Source organism: Staurois parvus, unplaced genomic scaffold, assembly GCF_062004578.1.
Source record: "Staurois parvus isolate SC_StPar_1 unplaced genomic scaffold, SC_StPar_1.0 ptg000562l, whole genome shotgun sequence".
NCBI classification, from domain to species: domain Eukaryota; kingdom Metazoa; phylum Chordata; class Amphibia; order Anura; family Ranidae; genus Staurois; species Staurois parvus.
The window spans coordinates 4,055,105-4,078,823 of record NW_028318358.1 but is presented as its reverse complement, the minus strand read 5'-3'; the positions used below and the strand labels follow the sequence as shown (position 1 = coordinate 4,078,823).

The following is a 23,719-nucleotide window of genomic DNA, read 5'->3' as shown; positions in this document are numbered from 1 at the left end:
CAGATCACATGTCAATTGTATACAATGGATGGCTTCCTGTCATGCCATCCATTGTATACAATTATGTTAGCTGTGACTGGTCAAGGCAGTCACATGATACAGACAGGGCCAATTACAGCCCATCTGTATCATGTGATCAGCTTTACCCAATCACAGCTAATCACAACAAAAGAGTGAATGAATCGGTTTCATTAACAGTAACAATGACCGCAAATATTATTGGTATTAGCAATCCTGACAAATCCTGATCACTTGCCCAGAGCAGCTCAATGTTACTATGGTAACATTGTATTGCTGTGGTCACGACAGGCTGAAAAATAAAATAGTAAAAATAATTTAATTAAAAAAAAAAAAAAAACATTTGAAAAAAAAAAAATACAAATTCAATTATTTTCACCAAATAAATGTAGCAGAAATTTATGAAGAAAATGTGATTTGCAAAATTTTATATACAGAAAAAGAACGTTTCTTTTTTTCAAAAGTTTCAGGTGTTTTGGTTTTATTTAGCAAAAAAACTCAGTGGTGATTAAATACCACCAAAGGAAAGCTCAATTTGTGTGAAAAAAAATTATAGAAATTTCATACGGGTAGTGTTGCATGACCACGCAATTGTCAAAGTGTGACAGCGCGGAAAGCTGAAAATTGGCCTGGGCAGGAAGGAGGTATAAGTGCCCGGTACTGAAGTGATTAAGCTTTGAAAAAAAAAAACCTGGAAGCTTATTGGTGCACCAGATTTTACACTCTCCAGTTTTAGTAAATCAACTCCAGTGTCTAGCCACCAGTGACAGTGATTCTACACCTGTGTGCTATATATTTGATGTTAAAGAAGTAGAGCCAAAGTTCGTTTGGCTGTACTTTTCCTGTAGATCACAGGAGTGCAGTTCGTTCTGCGGAAGTGGAAGGTATTTGGTACAACACACAAACCCTCCCTGGATCAGGACGTCACTCCAAACTGGATGAAAGAGCCAAGAGGAAAATGGTCAGAGAGGAAACCAAGAGGCCTACAGCAACTCTGAAGCAGTTGCAGAAATTGATGACAGACCGGTCATTGTGTGCATGTGACAACAATATCACAAATTCTCCACAAATGTGGCTTGTATGGGAGGGTTGCAAGAAAAAAAAGCCACTTCTCAAGAAAGGCAGTCACAACAGAGCTTTGCCAAAACGCACCTTGAAGATTCTGAGGTCACATGGAAAAAGGTATCCTGGTCAGATGAAACTAAAATTGAATTATATATTTAAAGTAAGGTGTGGCGTTTGACATGCATACTCAAACAATATTTTTTGTATTGTAGTCAAAATACTATTAAACAGTGTTAAAAATGTTCCACACCAAAATTGTGAATCAGAAACAATACACAATTTTCTAGTGCCCAGTAAATTGCTATATGCAAATCCTTTGCCCTCCACCACCATATGACAATATAGTGCACTCACCAACCATCCATGACCCCTTATTTAAAAGTAGGCCTAATGCGCTGTTTTCCCAGTGGACCTCCTCGCAACATTCTCCTGATTTAATTCCGCAATTCAGGGTCATCATTAAATCAGGAGAAATGTCTTTAGTAAATTTATTGTAAAATGGATAAAAATAAGAAAAATACACTGTTCCACTGACTGGGAACGGATGTGATGTCAATGGATCTGGATGTGGCTGAATGCAACACAGTGTCTCTATATGTTTTGCCAATCTGGCATCCTCAGGAAGATCACGTCCGCCATTTTCCCTGGCTCCTTTATACTGTGCCCGATTTTCCTAGGAGGTTAATACTACAGAGGCTACCATGTTATGGCAGCTATCCAGGATACAATTTATTAACTAATTAAAGTCATATCAGTGGATTTTAGCCAAGGTGTGAATCCCAATATAAAACATACAAAATTTCTAAATAATTTACATAATGCCAATTAAAATTTATACAATACTGATTAAAAGATTTTATAAGGATTACCAAAATCTTTTTATGCCCCCCTCTTTTTAAAATTTAAATCCCTTCATGATTCAGGTGTCATCTAGTGGGCAAAATTAAGAACACATTGCAAGCTTTTCAAAAGAAAACTTTCTACACCTCTTTCCTCTTATCTTATTCCCTTATAGGCAATATATTATTTATCCTAACCAGTGGTCCCCATTTAGTCAGCATGGAGATGGAATACCCAGGTAAACAAAATTATGCACCTATGGATGGTGTCCTGCCCTAAAAATTGGTTAAAAAACAGTTAAAAGGTTAATATCTATTTTTAACCCATTTGGTACCAAAGAGTTAAGTTCAAATATCCATTTCGTTTCATTTTCAGAAATTTCCTTAAAAGCAGAGTTCCAGGTGAAAAAAAAAATAAGTCAGCAGCTACAAAAACTGTAGCTGCTGACTTTTAAAATACAGCCACTTACCTGTCCCTTGGTCCAGCGGTGTCCTCACTACAGGTGGTTTCTCCAGTTGTCTTCTCTCCCTGGCGCCAGCATCTTCAGTGTGGGCACCCGGCTGTGACAGCTTGCTGCTTCACAGCTGGGTGCCCACTGCACTTTGTGAATGGCCCCTGCACTTTGTGAATGGCCCCATAGTATTCTGGAACCTGTCAAGTGTTCCAGAAGACTACGGGGGGGCGACAACATCTGCTTCCAATCTCTTTAGTGGGTGCCCGCTCCCCCTCCCCCCACTCCCTAAAGGTGCCAATCCTTAATGGGGAGCGGGGAACAAAGACTTAAAGCGGAACTTGCACTTTTGGGTGGAGCTCTGCTTTAACTAAATCGCTTCCTCTCCAATGCTTGGTGACTATCAATACCATACAAAGACATAGGTGTAGGCTCCTTATTGTGTACCAGCCTAAAACGGTTTGATACACTATGCTTTTTAAAACCATTTTTGATGTTGGTTAAATGCTCTCCCACTCTTAGGTACCTTTCTAGTTGTGCGGCCTACATTATGTAGGCCGCATGGGCAAGTTAGCAGATAGCTGACATATCTGCCATCACCTTAGGAAATTGTTGATCTCATATTTTTTCCCCCCTCATTGGAGAAAAATTCTGACATTCTATTTTTATCCTTTGTTATTTTACATGCTCTACATCTTTTACGTCTGTAAAAGCCCTCTCTCTACAAGAAGGTTGCCCGTTTTCTGGGAGGGTTTATTACATTCTTTGCTATTATATTCCTAAGCCCCAGAAAAAAATCTTTTTTTTAGAGAGTGGTCATTAAGTAAGATTGGCGAGTATTTCTCAATACATTATTATTAATATACAGTATTTATATAGCGCCAACAGTTTGCGCAGCCCTTTACAGTATAAGGGAGACAGTACAATTACAATACATTACAGTGCAGAAGGAATATGAGGGCCCTGTTCGTGGAGCTTACAATCTAAAGGATACATCTTTCTTCATAAATTGTATCCCAGATAGCTGCCATAATATGGTAGCCTTTGTAGTATTACTCAATAGGAAAATCGGGCACGGTACAAAAGAGCCAGGAAAAATGGCAGACGTGAGCTTCCTGAGGATGCCAGATTGGCGAACCATGTAGAGGCAGAGTGTTGCGTGCAGCCACATGCAGCTCCGTTGACGTCACATCTGTTTCCGGTCAATGGAGCGCACTCCGGCTCTAGTGCACGAGCGGCGACAGCGGTACAGAGCTGAGTGTATTAGTGCTGAGGATTGGGCACCGACTAATGTGAGTGTATTTTTTTTTATCCATTTTACAATAAATTTACTACACCATGAGAAATTTCTCCTCCTGATTTATTATGTCCCTGAACTGCGGAATTAAATTGGGAGAATGTTGAGAGGAGAACCACTGAAATTCTAAATCCTTGGGGACAGAAAGTGCATTAGACCTTTTAAATAAGGGGTCATGGATGGTTGGCGAGTGCAATATATTGGCGGTGGAGCACAAAGAGGATTTGCATGAAGCAATTTATTGGGCGCTAGGAGACTACGTATTGTTTATGATCCACAATTCCGGTGTGGGACTTTCTGCTTTATATATAACACTATGTGTTTATTTTTTGTATTGTAGTCAAATGACTATTGTTTGAGAATACATGTGAAGTGCCACACCTTACTTTAAACACATGATCACAAGTGATTTTGCACTTTAAGGGGCAGCTAATATTTCACTTTAAATGCTGGTTCACTGCATGGTTGACATAGTTATTAACATTTTTTAGTGGATACACAATTTTTGTAAGGACGGTCTATGTAGACTTATTTGTCCTTGGATGATAAGAGATAAGAGAAGGCACACAGTTTCTACACCAATTAAATTTGAATTATATGGCCTCAACACTAAACAAAATGTCTGGTGAAAATCCAATACAGCTCACCATCAACATACAGGTGATAACCTGTTATGGGGGTGTTTCTCTGCAGCAGCAACTGGAGTACTTGTCAGGATTAAAAGGAAAAATGGATGGGGCAAAATACTGTCCAATTCTCAAGGAAAATATAGTGCTCTCTGTCAGAAATTTATCAATGGAAAGTGGGTTTACCTTCCAACATGACAATGACCCAAAGCACACAGCAAAAATGACCACACAGTGGTTGCATCAGAAAAAAGTCTTTGCATGGCCTAGTCAGAGCCAAGGCTTAAACCCCATTGAAAATCTGTGGAGTGATTTGAAGACGGCAATTTGACTTAACATGAGCAGTTCTGCAAAGTCTAATGTGCAAAGTTAGTAGAGACACATCCCAACAGACTAGAAGGCTGTAATTAACCCCTTCAGCCCCAAACCATTTCTGGGACCTTTTGTTTACATTTTAAAATCAGGAAGGGGGGGGGGGTTGCTAGAAAAGGTCTTAAAACCCACAAACATATTTAAAGCAGAGGCCCTAGAGAATAAATTGGTTTTTGCATTTTTTTTACGTCACACAGTACTTGCAGTGATTTTTTTTAAATGCAATTTGTGGAAAAAATTAATTTTTTGAATTTTATTGCGAAAACACAAAATATAACCTATTTTTTTTTAAATATAGAAGATGTTATACTGAGTAAATAGATACCAAGCATGTCATGCAATGGCGATAAACGGAGTCAATTTTACAAGGCGATGCTTTAGAAGCCTTTACAGGTTACCATTTTAGATTTACAGAGGATGTCTAGTGCTAGAATTACTGCCCATGATCTGGCGATCACAGCGATACCTCACGTGTGGGACGATTGCTGTTTGCGTGCATGATTGACGCATGAATTCGTCTTTGCATGTGAGCAGGGTGGGGCAGGGGCACTTTATTTTTTATTTCAAATTCATTTTTTTATTTTTACAGTTTTTTATTTTGACAGTGTCACTAAATTTTTTTTGGATCACTTTTATTGGTGTCACAAAGAATGAAAACATCCCGTGACAGCAATAGACCCATAACAACAGGTATTTTTATGGAGGGATCTGGGGTCTATGAGACCCCAAATCCCTACTCTGCACTTGAAAGCAATCAAAACACCAAGATCGGTGTTTTTGAATGCTTTCAGATTTTTACAAATGGGATCACAGAAAGCATCCAAACTTGGAACGTCATTATTTTGAAGGTTTTTGTGATATATTAATGTAAATTTTGAGTATTTGCAACCACTTTCAGGTCACAGACTACACATGTAAAATCATGGTCTGCATTAGGGGTTTGCTAACAGCAGCTCAGCAAACAGACTTTTTGCTTGTTATGTTGCATTCCAACACATGGGGTAGAAACCGGGAGGTTAGCTAGGTGGAGCTGTAGTAAAAACAGATGCAATGTTAAAAGCCAGAAGATCGCTGGAGGACACCATCTGATCTAGACCTCTCAAACAACTCCTCAGAGTAGATCAACGTTGGGACTTTAAAAAGCTGAGACCAAAGTCTTGTCAACTTCTCCTGTGGCAGGATAAAGTCTGGCTAGACTAGGATAAGCATCTTTGTAAACACCAATGGAGCCGAAAACTATTCCAATAATCTTTCTTGTGCAATCTGCTGTGATGCAAAGAAAATTTAACCACCTCCAACAACTGAGGAAACGCCAGAGGCTCTGTGTACCTAGGTCAAGGCAATGTAGATTGTGTGAAACTTCCCTGAAAGCCCAAGTTTTGTATTTATGTACGCAAATCAATCTTCTAATATGAAGTCTTCTGGTACAGCAGGGGGTTAATATAACTAAGGGGCAGTCACTGTAGTAATTGGGATTACTACAGTATATGGCTATATATCTGATTCTCTTGGGTCAAGAAGGCACTAAGGTTGTGTGGTAGGGTAGAACCTTTTAACAAACTCTCTGTCCCACTAGGAAGGTGGGAAATCTCATTGAAAATAAAATGAAAGCCTTTGCTGTAAAAAGCAACCTATTTATGGTTATAGCTTGGCAGTATACTTACTGCTTCCAGCAAACTTGCATTTTAACAAAACTACAAACAAATGGCTTGTGAAGAAAGCATATACTGTAGGTCCTAACCTTTTAAAGGAAAGGCTTTGGACAGGTCATTACTGTTTATATCAATTTTTTGTTTGGCATGGGGGAAGGATTTGGGCCAAACGTTCTCAGCGAATGGACTACATTAAGCGTTTATACTGACCCACAAAGCAGATCGTCGTTGCATATTGTCAGCAGCTCAGGGAAAAAAAGCTACAAGATTCTCACACGCTGGTAGCTTTGCCCGCAAGGATATAATGGTATTTTTGACTAATTTGTAATGACTAATAGAGATGCTTTGTGTCCTGTGATGTACAATTAAAGAAAATTGGAATTTTTGGTTTACCTGCAAAATCCTTTTCTTGGAGTACATAATGGGACAAGGGGACTTAAACCCTTTTCTTTTTGTGATTCATGACTTTCTACAAAAACTGAAGGCTTGCCTGTAAGAGAACTTCTTGTCTTGTTTTTATTTTTTCTTGCCATTGTCCAGTCACCTGAAGGTGGCAACATAACCCTATTTTAATGGATAATGATGCTGTGTCCTGTGATGTACTCCAAGAAAATTATTTTACAGGTAAACCAAAAATCTAATTTTCTTTAAATCATACATCACGGGACACAAAGCATCTTCATTAGTCATTATAATAGGGATGTCCAAAAGCAATAAATATTAGGAGAGGGCAACACAGCAACAAGCCATCTGGCCACAAACAATTAAACCAAAATAGGTTAGAACCACAAACCGCAGCAAAAATAGATCAAAAGGTAGCATCCTCAACTGCACTCACATTCACATGGTAATATTTAGCAAAAGTATGAACCAAATACCAGGAAGAAACAATACAAAACTTTGAGCTACTGAAATCTGATGTCGTATAGCTCAGGAAGTACCCACACTCCTGGTAAATGAGAAGTCAGGTGAAACATGCGACTGTAAACCTACATAATAAGCAGACGGATCCCATGAGAACAGGTATGCCTAGAAACTACATGCCCATTCCTTGGGCTTTTCTGAAACACAAAAAGGGAATTTGAATGCCGAACTGAAGCAGTCAACTACACTAGTGCTAGGAGCACAAACCACATCCAAAGTGTGAAGCCTTGCTTTGTCCTCCATTATGTGTGACATGGAGAGAAAGATAACAAAATGTCTGAATCACATGTCTACTGGGCACTTTCACCCCCTTCTTGCCCAGGCCAATTTTCATCTTTCAGTGCTGTCACACTTTGAATCACACTTGCGCAGTCATGCAACACTGTACCCATATGAAATTTTTACCATTTTTTGAGACAGCTAGAACTTTCTTTTGATGGTATTTGATCACTATTGGGTTTTTTACTTTCTGCTTAAACGAAAAAAAGATGACACTGATGGGCGGAACGGATGCGGCCACACTGATGGGCGGAACGGATGCGGCCACACTGATGTGGACACAGCTGATCACATGATAAAGTGCCGCTGTGATTGGCCTTTACCTCTCTGTGATCAGCTGTGTCTGAAGGATACAGCAATCACAGAGCACTCCTGATAAGCAGAGGACATCAATAGATGCCCTCCCTGAAACTGCTAACCACGCTGCAGCTGTCTTTCGGCTATGGCCCGATCAGAAAGTGGTCAGGTCAGCAACTATAAAAAAAAAAAAAAAGGAATGAGGACTGGACCTCAAGCCAAAAGGATGGGACAATAAAGAAGATCCAAGGATTGACATGCTCACCATTTCAGAGCACCAAGTTCTCCTGGGCAAAGACCAGGGTTAGAATCATTGGAATACCTTCCACCCTAATCCAGTGAAGCAGGTGAGGTAGGAGCGATAACGACAAGAAATTAAAGAGAACGGGTCCCATGATGTCACCACAAATTCTCAAAGATTTTTGACTCTGAGGCCAAACCCATCCAGTAGATCACTGAACCTAGATACCAGAAGATCCACATCCGGGGAACCACACCCTCAGTGCTCACCATATTTCACTGGATGAAGAGCCCACTCTCCTGGAGGCAGATGTTGACAGCTGAGAAAACCTGTCTCGCAAACCTTAACAGCTAAAATGCATGCAGTGCGGGAACATTAAGGTCTGCCCAATATATGATGAAAACTCCCTTCCCTTGAGCAGCCCAGCTACTGGGGCCACTTGGATGAAAAACACATACCACCACTGTGACATTGTCCGATTAGATGCTACAGGGCAACTCCTTAGATGCACCATCAAGCGCAGTACGCCAAGATGAAAAAACCCTCAATTCAAGGATGTTGACAGGCAATGACCTCTCCTGTGGTGACAAAACTCTTTAGACCATGAATTGTCCAGGACTCCACCTCAATCCACGAGGGAGGCATCCGTCGTCGGGATCCTCCAGAATAGAAGGAGGAACAATTTTACCATCTCTCAGTATTTGTGAAAATATCCACCAATCGGGGATGCAGTGTTTGGATTATAAATACCAGCACAAGATGATCTCCAGTTCCATACCCTAAAGACATTTCGTTGGACATGCCAAGAAGAAGACTACCATCTCAAGACCCTTTCACACAATCGGTCCCGATCGGGTCCGCCTGTGCATTTTTCATGCGGACCCCATTGGACCCTCCATTCTCCTCTAAGGAGTGGTGGATGTAAACAGACTTCTGTTCATTTACACTGACCTACCTCCAATCCATTTAAAAATAGGAGATCCGTTTCTCTCCTTTGGGTGGATCGGATGGTAGTCAGGTGTAAACGGACAGCCGGTCCATTTACATCTGCCCATATAACAGAGCGAATTATGTCTGTGGCCACTGTGCATAAGCGAAGAAAAGGACAAGGACCTGTCATGAGTTTGCTCTTCTCCACTCAATGGGGGATCAGTGGAGAGATACTCAGCTATGCAAGTGGAGTCTGCCCAGCGTGAAAGGGGCCTTACTCAGAAGCCTCATGCTACAGCAAATTGAAGGATAATAGTGTAAAAAGGCTTGAGAATAACACAACAGAAGTCCAGGACAAATAAATTGGGGTGTGCGTCCTCCCTACATGAAATGGGGTATATTGCTTCCCTTACCCCCTACAGCCTCTTTTCTGCCATCAATGAGACAGGCCTACAGACATGTAAATCAGGACCTTTGCTGAAAATATCTGTCTCAGTCAGCCGAGAGGTCACAGTACCAGGAAACAATAGTGCACTGGTTACACAAATCTGCTATCACCCCCACAAGGAAAGGTATGCGTTTGTGTTGCCTCTGTAATATTTGCTGCGACCAGACGACCCCAGGAAGGTACTGTTGTGATATCTAGTCCCATAAGGAAACTGATTTGAGGAGGTTATATTGTGGCCTATATTACCACCAGCAAGGTTGTCGCACAAGGGAGGGCCCTTTCTGCTATAGACTTCTCTTACACCTGCGTGTAACAAGGCTCGCCAAATTTACAAATCTAGAAGCCAGCTGAAAAGTTTTTGTTTTTTGTTTAAAGCATAGCATGTGTTGTCAGCGCTCAGTCATCACACAATGTGATTTTCCACATGACAATCATGGCAAAACCACACCACGTTTAAGAAGCCATTGAAACTAATGGCAGCTGAGCATCAGTTTTGCGATCACAGCAATTCTGCTGCAATCTCAAAACGCCCAGGTGTGAATGGAGCCGCCCTGGTTCACACTTATGAGATTCTGGATTCAATTTGAAAAACTTACAGATTCCCATGGCAGGAGATATTTTGTGTTCCTATTGAGGTGGTTCCAAGAGATGTGATCCATATGCGTTGTATTTTGAGTGCAATTATGAAAAAGGGTCCTGCGAGAGTTTGTAGTAATTTTTCAACATTTTTGGTCTTTTTTTCATTTATATCAAAAAAATAAAAAAAAAAACACTGTGGTGATCTGATACCACCAAAATAAAGCTGTATGTGTGTGGAAAACAAGGACATAACTTTCGTTTGGGTACAGCGGTGCATGACCATAGCACAGTAGTGCTGAATAGCAAAAAAATGGCCTGGCCAGGAAGGGGGGGGGGGTGACCTTCCAAAGTTGAAGTGGTTAAAAATAGTTTGAATAGACTTATGTCATTTGCTTCAGAAAAAAAAAAATGAAAACAAAAACACTCATTACTGTTGAATATTTTTATACTTCTGTGGCACAACATAATTCTGTTCAACCTATTTGTGCTAGCTGAACTGCAGTTGTAGAGTGTGGCACATTGTTATCAAATACTCATTTACTATATACCAAAATGCTCTAGCCGGTGGACAAATTGTAATGCTGAAAGGCAGCTAGCCCATGTGCCAGGGTTACTCAACTAGGGTTCCATGAAACCCTAGAGTTCCTCCAGAGGCTGTAAGGGGTTCCTTGAGCTTTTTCTGCCTCTCAGATAAGTTCCCATTGACATCACTGATCTTTTTAGCGATCTGTAAGGGGGTAAGTCATCACAGTAATGTATCATGAGTTGTAGATATAGTAATTTTTAGCAGGGATTCCCCAAGACTGGAAAGTTATTTCAAGTTTTCTTCTGCTATGTGCTATTTTTTCAAAGTGCAGTCTGTTTTGCCTAAATAACTAATTTCCATGAACGAGTCCTTGTTTGAGGATAGTCGATTTTACTGTGTTTTATGCTATAAAAGGTAGGTACTACAATTTGTGAGAGTACCACTGTACCTTTATAAAGAAGTGACCGCTCTATTTAAAGGATTTATTTTGTTACTAGTGGTGCACCGAAATGAAAATTCAAAATGCACTTGGCCGAAAACCGAAATGCGCAGTGTTTAAAAATGAATATATATTTTCTGGGAAAAAACACAATATATACCCCAATTTTTGTAAAATATGAAAGAGGATATTATCGCAAGTAAACAGATACACAACATGTCACGCTTTAAAATTGCGCACACTCGTGCAATGGTGTCAAACTGCAGTACTTAATCTCCATGGGTGATGCTTTAAAAAGTTCTACAGGTTAGTAGTGTAAAGTTACAGAGGAGGTCTAGTGCAAGAATTATTGCTCTTGCTCCCACGTTCGTGGCGATGCCTCATGTGTGTGGTTTGAACACCGCTTACATATATGGGTGTGGCCTACGTATGCGGTCACCACTACATGCGGGCACTTTAAAACTTTTTTAATAATTTAATGTTTTTGGGGTATTTTTTGCACTGTCCCTTTAAAAAAAATTTTTTTTAATCACTTCTATTCTTATCACAAAGAACGCATGCATCCCTTGTGATAGAAATAGTGATGGGTCCGCTTTAAGGAGATATGGGGTCAATAAGACCCCACATCTCTCCTCTGCAATGTAAAGCATCAGATCTAGTGCTTTAAAAATAAAAGCCTGGACCCAGAAGTGACATCGCTCTGGTCCTCCAAGGGCATAGATATGAGTGGAGGCCATCTTTTCTTCACTAATCCCTATGCCCAGTGCCGGGATCATTCGATGGTAAAGCTGAGAACTTTCAAGCGCCGGCCGGTGGCGGCAGCAGTAGGCGGGCTACGGCGGCGAAGGGTTTTTTCGGCACCTGTATCCGTGCTTTTTTTCATATTGACCGATAGGGGTGTTTTCGGCCAAAACATTGGTACACCACTACTAGTTACATACCTGTGTCTCTCACCATACTTCCAGGCTACATCTCTACAGCAAAGAAAGACTTGCTCTGCCACTCCCTCTTTGCTGAAAGCAAATTAATTCCTAGAAATTGGAAGTTCACATCCTCTTTTACAATGGCAGAATGGTATACAGGATCTACACCCTGTTCCAAATTATTATGCAAATGATATTTTTCTCATTTACCTAAATAATAATAATAAGAAAGACCCCTTATTTGATAGCAGCTTCACAAGTCTTGCATCCATTGAACTTGTGAGTTTTTGGACAGTTTCTGCTTGAATTTGTTTGCAAGATGTCAGAATAGCCTCCCAGAGCTGCTGTTTGGATGTAAACTGCCTCCCACCCTCATAGATCTTTTGCTTGAGGATGCTCCAAAGGTTCTCAATAGGATTGAGGTCAGTGGAGGATGGAGGCCACACCATGACTCTCTCCTTTTATCCCCAAAGCAGCCATTGATGGAGAGGTATTCTTTGCAGCATGAGATGGTGCACTGTCATGCATGAAGATGATTTTATTACAGAAAGCATAGTTCTTCCTTCTGTACCAGGGAAGAAAGTGGTCAGTCAAACTTCACATACTTTGCAGAGGTCATCTTTACACCTTCGGGGACCCTAATGGGGCCGACCAGCTCTGTTCCCATGATTCCAGCTCAAAACACGACTCCACCACCGCCTTGCTGACGTCGCAGCCTTGTTGGAACAGAGTGGCCATCCACCAACCACTACTCCATCCATCTGGACCATCCAGGGTTGCACGGCACACATCAGTGAACAGGACTGTTTGAACATTAGTCTTCATGTATTTTTCTGCCCAATGCAGTCGTTTCTGCTTGCGAGCATTGGTTAGTGGTGGCCAAATAGAAGGTTTATGCACATTTGCAAGACTCTGGAGGACTCTACACCTTGATGTTCGTGGGACTCCAGAGGCACCTTCAGCTTAAAATATCTGTTTCCTGCTATGTAATGGTATTTTAGCAGCTGCTCTCTTGATCAGATGCATGGATCTGGCAGAAATCTTCCTCAATGTGCTTTTATCTGCACAAACCCATCTGTGCTCAGAATTAGCCACAAATCTCTTAATAGTGCGATGATCACGCTTAAGTTTTCGTGAAATATCTAATGTTTTCATACTTCGTCCAAGGCATTGAACTATTTCACTCTTTTCGGCAGCAGAGATCCTTTTTCTTCCCCATATTGCTTGAAAATGGAGCTCTGCTTAATAAATGTGGAACACCCTCCTTTAGTAGTTTTTCCTTAAATTGGGCTCACCTGCCAATCTAATTATCACAGGTGTCCGAGATGGTTTTCAGTGATCAAAAGAGCCCTGAGACACAATGCCATCCATGGGTTAAACTGAAAAACAAATTTTTTAATCTTTGTGACACTTAAATAGAAATTTGCATAATTTGGAACAGGGTATAGTTGACCTAAAGCACATGAAGAACTGGTAGACTGACATGAAAGACACTCCACATACTGTATATTGCCACATGGACCACATGGGTTGTATTCTCTGGATCCCCGCAATTAAAAACCATCAACCCCTGAATTTACTTTTCATGCTCATACACGGAGGGGCTTGTCTCCCTGCACTGACACCCAACAACCTCTGCAATCACTCCTGAATTTTGAATCCTGTCTATGCATCCTTAAGCTGCTACTTTTTTAACATTCTACCATGACCATGCCACAATAATGCCCCTCTATGGACCAGCGTGTTTGTGGACAAATATCCACTAACACCCACCGGCAACTGATCCTGTATGCCAAAAACAGATGGGTCAGGATCCATTCCCCATCCATCTGGCGGATCAGACCAGATGACAGGTGGAAGCGGACAGGCAGTCCATTTCCATCCAACTGTCCCCATAAAAAAAGGCAGGCTTTTGTCTGCGTCCACTCTACAGCAGCAGAGCGGACACAGACCTGTCAACTGCTTACTCAGAGAGAGATCCCCTGCTGTGGAAACTGATCTGCTGGCGGGTCCGCCCAGTCTGAAAGGGGTCTTATGAGATGCCTCTATGGCAAAGAGCTTGACACCCTGCACATAGCCATAGGTCCAAAATAAATAAATGAAAAAAATGTATACACATATACACGCTTTTTTGGTCATGCAGCATACGTTACAGCAGAGCATGGTGTTAGACTTTTTATCATTACATACAAATAACCAGATGATTGCGATTTAAATATCAAAACACCAGCAAAATGAGAATAAATAAATACCATAGACATTTATTTCTTGCTCCAGCCTCCTCTCCTCCTCTTCTTTTTCCCGTTTAAGAGACATGGCTATCCATTTTGTTTTCTGCTTTGAGGCTGGTTGACCCACCACCCCGTCCTGTTGCTTTTCTCGTTTGCTCTAAAATCAAACAAACAATAAATCTTACAGGTAAGTCAGCTTCACAAAGGGGGAAATAAAAAAAAAAATAGCCTTCTCACAAGTTAAAGTTTACTGTATTCAAAAACAGAAATTGGTTACAATGAATATTGTACATACCTAACTGCTTCCCCTCCGCGTAATAATAGTACAGTGCTTGTGAGCCACTGGAATTAATTGTGATTACAGATACTACTAAGGTTTGCTAGCGCTGACACACATACTCTTAACCATGTGTGATATAAAAAACATTAAAGTGCAGTAGTGCCACGCTCCTCTTAATACTCAATGTGCTGATATGATAAATAAATACCAAAAAAAAAAACTAAATACATGTGTGTTGTGATGCGATCCCACAAACAGTACACTAAAATATAATAAACAATTCATTGGTAATATTACTTAATTTCCCATTAACGTGCATTAGTGATACACTTTTCCTATTCCACTGAGATTAACAGTGGACACCCAAAACTAGACATAAATTAATCAAATTAACAGTGTAAAAAAATCCATACAATAATATTGTCAGAGTCAATTTTTGGTATTTGGTATTTATCATATCAGCACATTTACAGTATTAAGAGGAGTGCGGCACTACTGCACTTTAATGCTTCCCCTCCGTCCTATAGCAGAAATACTGCTACAGGGCGGCTCAAAAACACATATACATGTATTGCATTTCCGGGTAGGGGGCGCGTGCGCCACCATTGATGAATACAAATGTAGATCACCGGGTCCCAGACAGAGATTTCGCACTGGAACTCGGCGATCGTCGAGTAACACTGACAGTGAGTAAACACAGGGGTCTCTCCTCCCAGCAAGATCATGCTGCTGTGTATATCTCTGCACAGGAGAGAAATATACAGCAGCATGTAAATATAAAAAAAAAAGTTAACCCTTTTTTGTATATAGTGCAAAAAATAAAAAAACCGCACAAGTGATCAAATACCAAAAAAAAAGCTCTGTTTGTGGGGAAAAAAAAAAGGACAAATTTGATTTGGGTGCAGCGTTGCATGACCATGCAATTGTCAGTTAACCAATTGCCAACCGCAGATAGCCGAATGACGCCTGCACTGCGGCCGGCCACTTCTGGGAGGGCGTCATATGACGTCCTCCCAGAACGCGCTCTCCTACGTGCCCCCGGGGGCACGCACCCAGCAATTTCTGTGATCGCTGTGTCCTACGGACACAGCTGATCACGTGATGTGGTAAAAGGCCAATCACACGCTGATCACAGGGAAATGCAATTGCCGGTTCTCGGCTGCACTTTCCTCACGCTGTCAGAGCGCGAGGAAAGTACTGCCGAGAACCGGCAGTTGTCAGAGCAGTGATCGACACCAATCATCAGGGCACGGATGATCAGTGCCCTAATGATCAGTGCCCTAATGATCAGTGCCCTAATGATCAGTGCCCTAATGATCAGTGCCCTAATGATCAGTGCCCTAATGATCAGTGCCCTAATGATCAGTGCCCTAATGATCAGTGCCCCGCAGTGCCGCCAGTCAGTGCCCCGCAGTGCCGCCAGTCAGTGCCCCGCAGTGCCGCCAGTCAGTGCCCCGCAGTGCCGCCAGTCAGTGCCCCGCAGTGCCGCCAGTCAGTGCCCCGCAGTGCCGCCAGTCAGTGCCCCGCAGTGCCGCCAGTCAGTGCCCCGCAGTGCCGCCAGTCAGTGCCCCGCAGTGCCGCCAGTCAGTGCCCCGCAGTGCCGCCAGTCAGTGCCCCGCAGTGCCGCCAGTCAGTGCCCCGCAGTGCCGCCAGTCAGTGCCCCGCAGTGCCGCCTCATCAACACACATCAGTGAAGGAGAAAAATTACCTGTTTGCAAAATTTAATGGAAACAAATTTTTTCTTCTTCACATTTTTTGCTCTATGTTTATAGCGCAAACAGTAAAACCACCAACAGCAAGTAAATACCATCAAAAGAAAGCTCTATTTGTGAGAAATAAAAATTTCATATGGGTACAATGTTGCATGACCACGCAATTGTCAAAGTGCGACAGCGCTGAAAGCTGAAAATTGGCCTGGTAAGGAAGGGGGTATAAGTGCTCGGTAGACAAGTGGTTAAAGTAACGCAGCACTGTATTGCAAAAAAATGGCCTGGTCAGGAGGGGGGGGGGGGTATATCCTCTGACGAGCAAGTGGTTAATGAGCCCATTTCATATCAATGTTTTGTCTATTTCATACATGGTGGTTCTGTCATCAATCCTGGGCAACCTTCTGCCTATGAGGTACTATACAGTACCATACATATAGAATTATCTACAAATTATCTACAAATAGGGACAAAGCATCTTCAGTGGCTCACTGAAAAAAACTGGCCACTCCCATACAAAGAAACGGATCCACCAATATCCCTATATTCAGGAAAAGTTTTGCAAAATAGTGGTGGACCAAAATGGTGCTGAAACCAAAAATTCAGGATGCACTTGGCCAGAAACGTCTGCGTATGTGGGGAGGCTCAAAATTTTTTTTTTTCACTTTAAACCACTTCCCCTCCAGAGGATTTACCCCCCTTCCCGACCAGACCATTTTTTGTGTAACGGCTCTGCGTTACTTTGACAATTGCACGGTCATGCAACCGTGCACCCAAATTAAATTAATGTATTTTTCTCACGAATTGAGCTTTCTTTTAGTGGTAATTGATCGCCTGTGCATCTTGCATTTGTTTGTTCTATAGGGAAAAAAAAAAAAAAAAAGGACTGGACAATATTTACTCTCTTTTCTGTCTTCTCGTTTTTTTCTGGCTTTTCTGGTCTTGGTTTCTGCAGGGTTTCGGGACACCATGGACCGACCATCCTTGGGAGTGGAAATTGTTGGCCGACCTATGCCTTTTCTGCTGTGCGGATTACACTGATCTCACCATGGCTTTGCCCCCTTTGAAAGTACATTCACAAAATATCCAAGGCATAAATTTGCCTCAGAAGCGGTCTAAAGTTTTTCATCACCTGAATTCGCAACAAATTGACGTGGTATGCTTGCAGAAAACCAGGTTTTCCCAGTCGTCCGCCCCACGGTATCTATCACCTCATTATCCCACTTTCTACACGGCCTCAGCTCCTGAGAAACGACGGGGTGTTCTGACAGCCTTCAAACGCAATCTCCCTTTCACCTGTGCGTGGAATGTAGGCAGGTACTTGCTCCTGCAGGGCAACATCTGGGATCAGGAGGTCACTTGTTTCTTATTACGCTCCCAATTGCTTTCAGCACAAATTCTTTTTACATCTTTGTACCATCATTTCCCGACACTCCAAGGGCTTTTGGGGAATCGAATGTTATCTTAGATTATGCTCTAGATAGGCACTGTGCTCAGCGGGCAACCCCTTCTCGCGACTTAGTGCATGAGGAACGCATGTGCTCTCTCCTGCAGTCTGCAGGGCTGGCATACGTTTGGAGGCAACTTCACCCGACTGAGTGCGACTTCATGTTCTACTCGAATGCTCAGAATAGTTTTTGCAGAATCGACCACGTATTTATGCATGTTCAACAGGTCTCTTTAGTCAGGCGGATAGCTATCCCTTCCTCGCACTGGTTGGACCATGATCCCCTGGGTTCTACTTCTTACACTTTCGGGGTTGACACAGAACCCTTTTCACCGGCGCATTAACGAGTCCTTATTGACCACCCAGGCCACTCGCCAGCACATTGATTTCTTCCATATGAATGTATTTTACGGAGAACTTGAGATCGGTTTCTTCGGCAGTACCCCTGTGGGAGGCGCATAAAGCTACGGTGTGGGGGGTCACATTATACAACTGGCTGTGGCGCTGGAGTGTCGTCTTTCAGACCTTCACTCTCTGCTAGACTTAGCGGATGCTCATTGGAAGTCGCACCCATCCGCGGCCCATAAACAAACTTGGGACGCACTGGCGGTAGAATTGGACTTAATTGCTTCTTCAGAGGCTGAACGGGCCCTGCATTGGACCACACATAAATTTTATACCTGTGCTAATAAACCAGGCCTGATGCTGGCTAGGAAACTCAATTCCCTGGGGAAACCCCATAAACCAGTCCGGTTACAGCTCCCTGCAGCAGGCTACACCTCCAAACCCCAGCAGGTCATCTCACGTTTTGTGGACTTCCTTTCACGCTTATGTACAAAACCGGATCCCTTTCCGGTAGCTCAGGCGGAAGCATTCTTTCAAGATCTACGACTCCCTAGACTGTGCGAAGCGGCACGGGTGGCCCTTAATGCAGGTGTAACTGTATCAGAAGTGCTTTAAGCCATCAAATCTTTACAGTCCACAATGGCCCCAGGTCCTGATGTCTTTTCAGGTCTCTCTTACAAGAAATTAGCAACCCTGCTGGCGCCCTTTTTGGCTGGTTATTTTAATGAATTGTGACAGGGTTCTTTGCCTTCTCCAGACACGCTTAGAGCTCATATCTCAAGGATTCCTAAGACAACGGAAGACATCCATGGACCGCAAGCCTTTCGGCCCATTTCTCCTCTTGAGGATCTGAAGATACTGGGCAAGATTTTCAGTCTTAGGATCAATAAATATTTGCGGAGTCTGGTCCACAGGGACCAGGTGGGATTCGTCCCTGGGAGGCAGGTGCGTGATAATGTTCATAAAGTTGTTCACCTTATACACCTTCTGCAACAGCGCACAATTCTGGGATTTATATTGTCTTTAGACCTATACAAAGCTTTGATTCCTTATCTTGGGAATATCTGAGGTTTGTGCTGTCCTGTTAGGGCTTTGGGGATTCTATCCATTCTTGGATCCAGGCCTTGTATTCTTCCCCCTCTGCTTCGGCTAAGTAGGCAGGGTATTTTTCAGATCCCTTTCCCATTTGGAGAGGAGGAGACAGGGAGACAGGGATGCCCCTTGTCTCTGGTGCTCTTTGTCCTGGCGCTTGCGCTCCAGGCAGATTAACATATCGGGTGTCCCTTACGCGGGACAGGAATTTAAGTAGAACCTTTTTGCGGATGATGCCCTCTTGACTCTTACCAATACATTGACGATGCTCCCAAACGTACAACAGGTCCTTGTGTGTTTTTCGTTGATTTTGGGTCTCCCAAATTAATTTGGATAAGACGGTCGCTCTCAATATAACTTTGGCCTCAGATTTGGTTTCACACCTGCAATCCCACTTCCCTTACAAATGGGCTTCCTCTTCCCTGGAATACTTGGGCATTCGCCTGACCCCCACTTATGGCTCCTTGCTTACTGCAAATTATCTATTGCTTCGCTGTATCCTCCCTTATGCAGTTTTGGCAATTCCCACACTTGTTCTGGATTGGATGGGTTAATTCGGTGAAAAGGACTATCCTGCCTAAATTGTTGTACTATTTTCGCACCCTCCCAGTACGGGTTCCTTCTCATTTTCTCCGGTTACTTCAGGCGAGGATTTTGCAATTTATCTGGGCTGACAGATGCCCCATAGTCTCCAGAAACATGCTTTTTACCCATAGACTGAAGGGAGGGGGTGCATAATGTAGCTAAGTATTACCAGGCGAGCCAGATTGCCCCCCTGTCTATGTTGCACGCTTCCTCTGATGTTCCTCTCTGGGTCCCTTTGGAACTGCCTCTGCCCCCCCGTTGCGACGTCGACACCTTTATGGCTCCCCCCGGCCCAACGCCCAAAGACATTGAGTCCCATTTTGCTCCATGGCCTACGAGTGTTGGATTCGGTACGCTACTATACTATCTTGATGTCGCCCTTTCTAATCCTCTTTTTCCACCGGGTTTGGATCAGCCAGGGGCGTTCTCTTGGTGGGTGGCCAACGGTTATTTGCAAGTGTGACACTTTTTGACCTCTCCATTCTTCCCCACCTGGAACCCTCTTCGGGAATCACAGGACATCCCTCAGGCAGAATTTCTCCGTTAACTTCAATTGCGGCACTGGTTGACCTCACTACGTGGCACTTTTGCCTTTCCATATCAGAAATCAGCCTTTGTACAACTTTGCCAACAGCGTCCGGGCCCCCTGGGTCTTGTTTTCCTACTCTATGCATCCTTCAATAGGCGCCCAATGCGTAATTCTCTATCATATGTTGTCTAGTGGGAGCGCGACTTGGGGACGGTCGTGGATCTGGAGGACTAAAATAAGCCCTGGTCGTTTGTAGCTAAATGTTAATTTAATACGGCCATGCTGGAGGCGGCATACAAAGTACTCTTTCATTGGTACTGGGTCCCGGCTCATATAGGCTAGGCGAACCCTGCCTATAGTGATCACTGCTTTCGGGGTTGCGGCCATCGTGGAGATGTGTTGCATGTATGGTGGTCATGTCCGAGACTGCTTCGTTTTTGGTCTCCTGTCTTTGGCCTTCTTTACACCTTGTTCCATCTCTCCATAAGCCGAGAGGCTTGGTGTGCTTTGCTTCATTGTCCCATACCGGGCCTGTTGGCTCATCAGCAGAAGTTGGCTTCCTATTAGGGATGCACCAAAATTCCAGTGGCCGAAATGTTTTGGCCAAAAACACCCCTTTTGGCTGTTGGCCGTAATGAAAAAAAGCACTGATACAGGTGCCGAAAAACCCCCGCCACTTGCCCGTCTGCCACTCGGCAGTTCAGTCTTACCTGGGAAACCATCGATCCCTGGGCTGGGCATAGAGATGAGTGAAGGAAAGATGGCCGCCACACATCTATGCCCTTGGAAGACCGGAGCGATGTTACGGCCTCTTTTTTTGCTTTTTTTGATCTAATGCTTTACATTGCATAGCAGAGATGTGGGGTCTTATGGACCCTCCTATCTCTCCATAAAGAGGACCTGTCACTAATTATTCTTATCACAAGGGATGCATGCACTTCTTGTGATAAAAATAAAACGATTACAATTTTTTTTAAAAAGGAACAGTGCAAAAAACAAAAACATTTTTTAAAAAAAGTTTAAAAGTGCCCCCCGTCCTCATGTAGTGGTGAATGCATATGTAGACCATGCCCACATATGTAAATGGTGTTCAAACAACACACGTGAGGTATTGCCACAAATGTCCGAGCAAGAGCAATAATTCTTGCACTAGACCTCCTCTGTAACTTTACACTGCTAACCTGTAGAAATTTTTAAAGCATCACCCATGGAGATTTTTAAGTACCGCAGTTTCATGCCATTCCACGAGCGTGCGCAATTTTAAAGCATGAAATGATGGGTATCTATTTACTCGCCGTAACATACTCTCACATATTTTACAAAACAATTGGGGTATATATTGTTTTTTTTTTTAAATCAAAGTGTATTTTTTCCAAAAAATATATATTAATTTTTAAAAACGGCACATTTTGGTTTTCGGCCAAATGCATTTTGAATTTTCGTTTTCAGCACCAGAATTTTCATTTCAGTGCACCACTACTTCCTGTTTCTGTCGGCCACTAGAACAATTGCCCAGGCATGGAAGAGCCCGTCTGTCCTTCAGGAGATTCGGGACCGTATGACCACTCTGATGCTCAATGAACAGATGTCAAGTATCCGTAATGACTCCCAACAAAATTTTTTTAAAATATGGGAGCCGTGGTTGACATATGCTTTTCCCACGCTCCCCCCCGGGTAGTCTGGGTTTATGATACTATATGGTATTGGCGTTCCTGGATCCTTGCTTCTGGTCTTGTTTTCTTCTTCCTTCTTTACTCTTTTTTGTTTGATTACGTAAGGCGATAGATATTTGCCTTTGCCTGGAAATTTCTGTTGGTATTATATCACTTTCTATATTTTATGTGCTATTAATATCTCCTACGTAGGCGCACCTCTTGCATTGTTGGAGTTACAGTACTGATTTCTTTATTTTTTATGTGCCATTGATAGCCCCTGCGTGGACGTGTCTATTGCTCTAATCCTTGTTAAATTGCTTACAAAAGTTAATAAAAATACAATTAAAATACAAAAACGAACTACACTAGGTATGAGAGCACAGCATGGTCAGTTCTCTAGCTGTGCTGAGAACACATCCTGCTCTCCTCCAAATAATCAGAATTGTCCTGACAAGGGAAGAAGGAAGGAAGGAGGAGAAGGAGGGAGGAGAAAGAAGAAAAAAAAGCAGAAAGAAAAAAAGAAAAAAAAAAAAAAAAGAAGAAAGAAGTAGGTTCCAGGAATGTATTTGCTTTAGAGAACTCCTACAAAGTCAAAATGAACTGGTACTTTGCGCCAGCTCGCATTTCTAAGTTTGCACTCACAATGGCTCACATATGGTGAAGCTGCCCAAAGGTGCTCGGGACATGTAGTTTCAGGCACCAGGGAGGTAGTTTTTTTTCCTAACCTTTAGCCCTGCTGCAGGTGGAAACATTTAGGCAGCAGCGCTGCCGCCCAATTGCTTCCACACAGCCCACTACAGTTCCAGAACCCTCCTCCCTGTCTGCTATGACCGATTCAGAAGGTAGAGGGGAGGGAGGAGAGCAGACACGTCCGTTCCCCTCCCCTTCTTGTCCTGACCCGGAAGGGACGCTGTGACTTCACTTCCAGGTCCTCATCCATCCAGGCCGGGAAAGAATGTAATGCAGTGCGACGTGCACTGCTTTACATAAAGTGGCGTACAGGGGAGACATCCAAGGTCTTTTAGACCCTAGATGTCTCAAATAGAACCTGTAACCAAAAATCATCACATATGAGACTTTGTCCCCAATGTGATGAAAAAAAGTAAAAAAAAAAAAGAAATTTTTTATTTATGGCCCCCCAAATATACACACGTACAAACGTAAAAGCACACGCCAGGGTGCCTACACATGAAAACGTTGATTGCAATACACATTGCATACCACCGCGCATGCCATAATGAGGGCAATAATTCTGTAATTCTAGTACCAGACCTCCTCCGTAACACTCTGCTGATGACCAATAAGGGGCTTTAAAAGCATTGCCTATAGGAAATATATGGTACTGAAGTTTGTCGCCAGTTCACGAGCGCATGCAAATATAAGGTTTGACATGTTGGATATTTACTCGGTGCAACCTCAGATTTCATATTTTATTTAAAAATATTCAAAGTTTAAGTTGCAATAAAGCCCCTTATGTTTTTAAAAGCCCCAGACAGTCCTAAAAGCAGCTCAGATTTAAATACGGTTTTGGTAAAAATTTGGACAAGTAGTTTTTTCAAAAATTTCCACACCCCTGGAGTGTGAACGCTGATTAACACACCACTTAATTGCAATTTACAAAAGGACCCAGTTGAGGTACACCGCAAAGAGGCCAAACTTATTGCCTATTTACTGCCAAACTATTGCCCACTCCTGGAAATCCCCTATGCTTACTTTTCAGAAAGTTAAGTCCCACCTGAATGGCATAATAGTCCATGAGAAATTGACAGTCGTATTAGAGGTTTTGACAGATTCCTACAGATTTTGACCCAGTGGATAGACTATTCACAGCCTAACCACAGGGCATTGCACCTTTGATTTTTACTCCTATACTGGAGCATGACAGAGGACCTAGGATCGATGTTGTATTCTGAGGCTTCTCCTTCCTCCCCACCACCCACTG

The 23,719-nt window shown here is 42.7% G+C and overlaps 1 protein-coding gene across 1 annotated transcript in view; it reads right to left on the bottom strand.

Annotated features, from left to right (window-relative positions):
- LOC149450771 (gametocyte-specific factor 1-like) overlaps window positions 1–23,719 on the bottom strand; it is a 138,982-nt gene that overhangs the window by 102,966 nt on the left and 12,297 nt on the right. Inside the window, exon 3 of the mRNA XM_089691403.1 lies at window positions 14,160–14,295. Within this exon, the coding sequence (XP_089547529.1) occupies window positions 14,160–14,295 (136 nt within the window). The remainder of the gene's footprint in view (window positions 1–14,159; window positions 14,296–23,719) is intronic.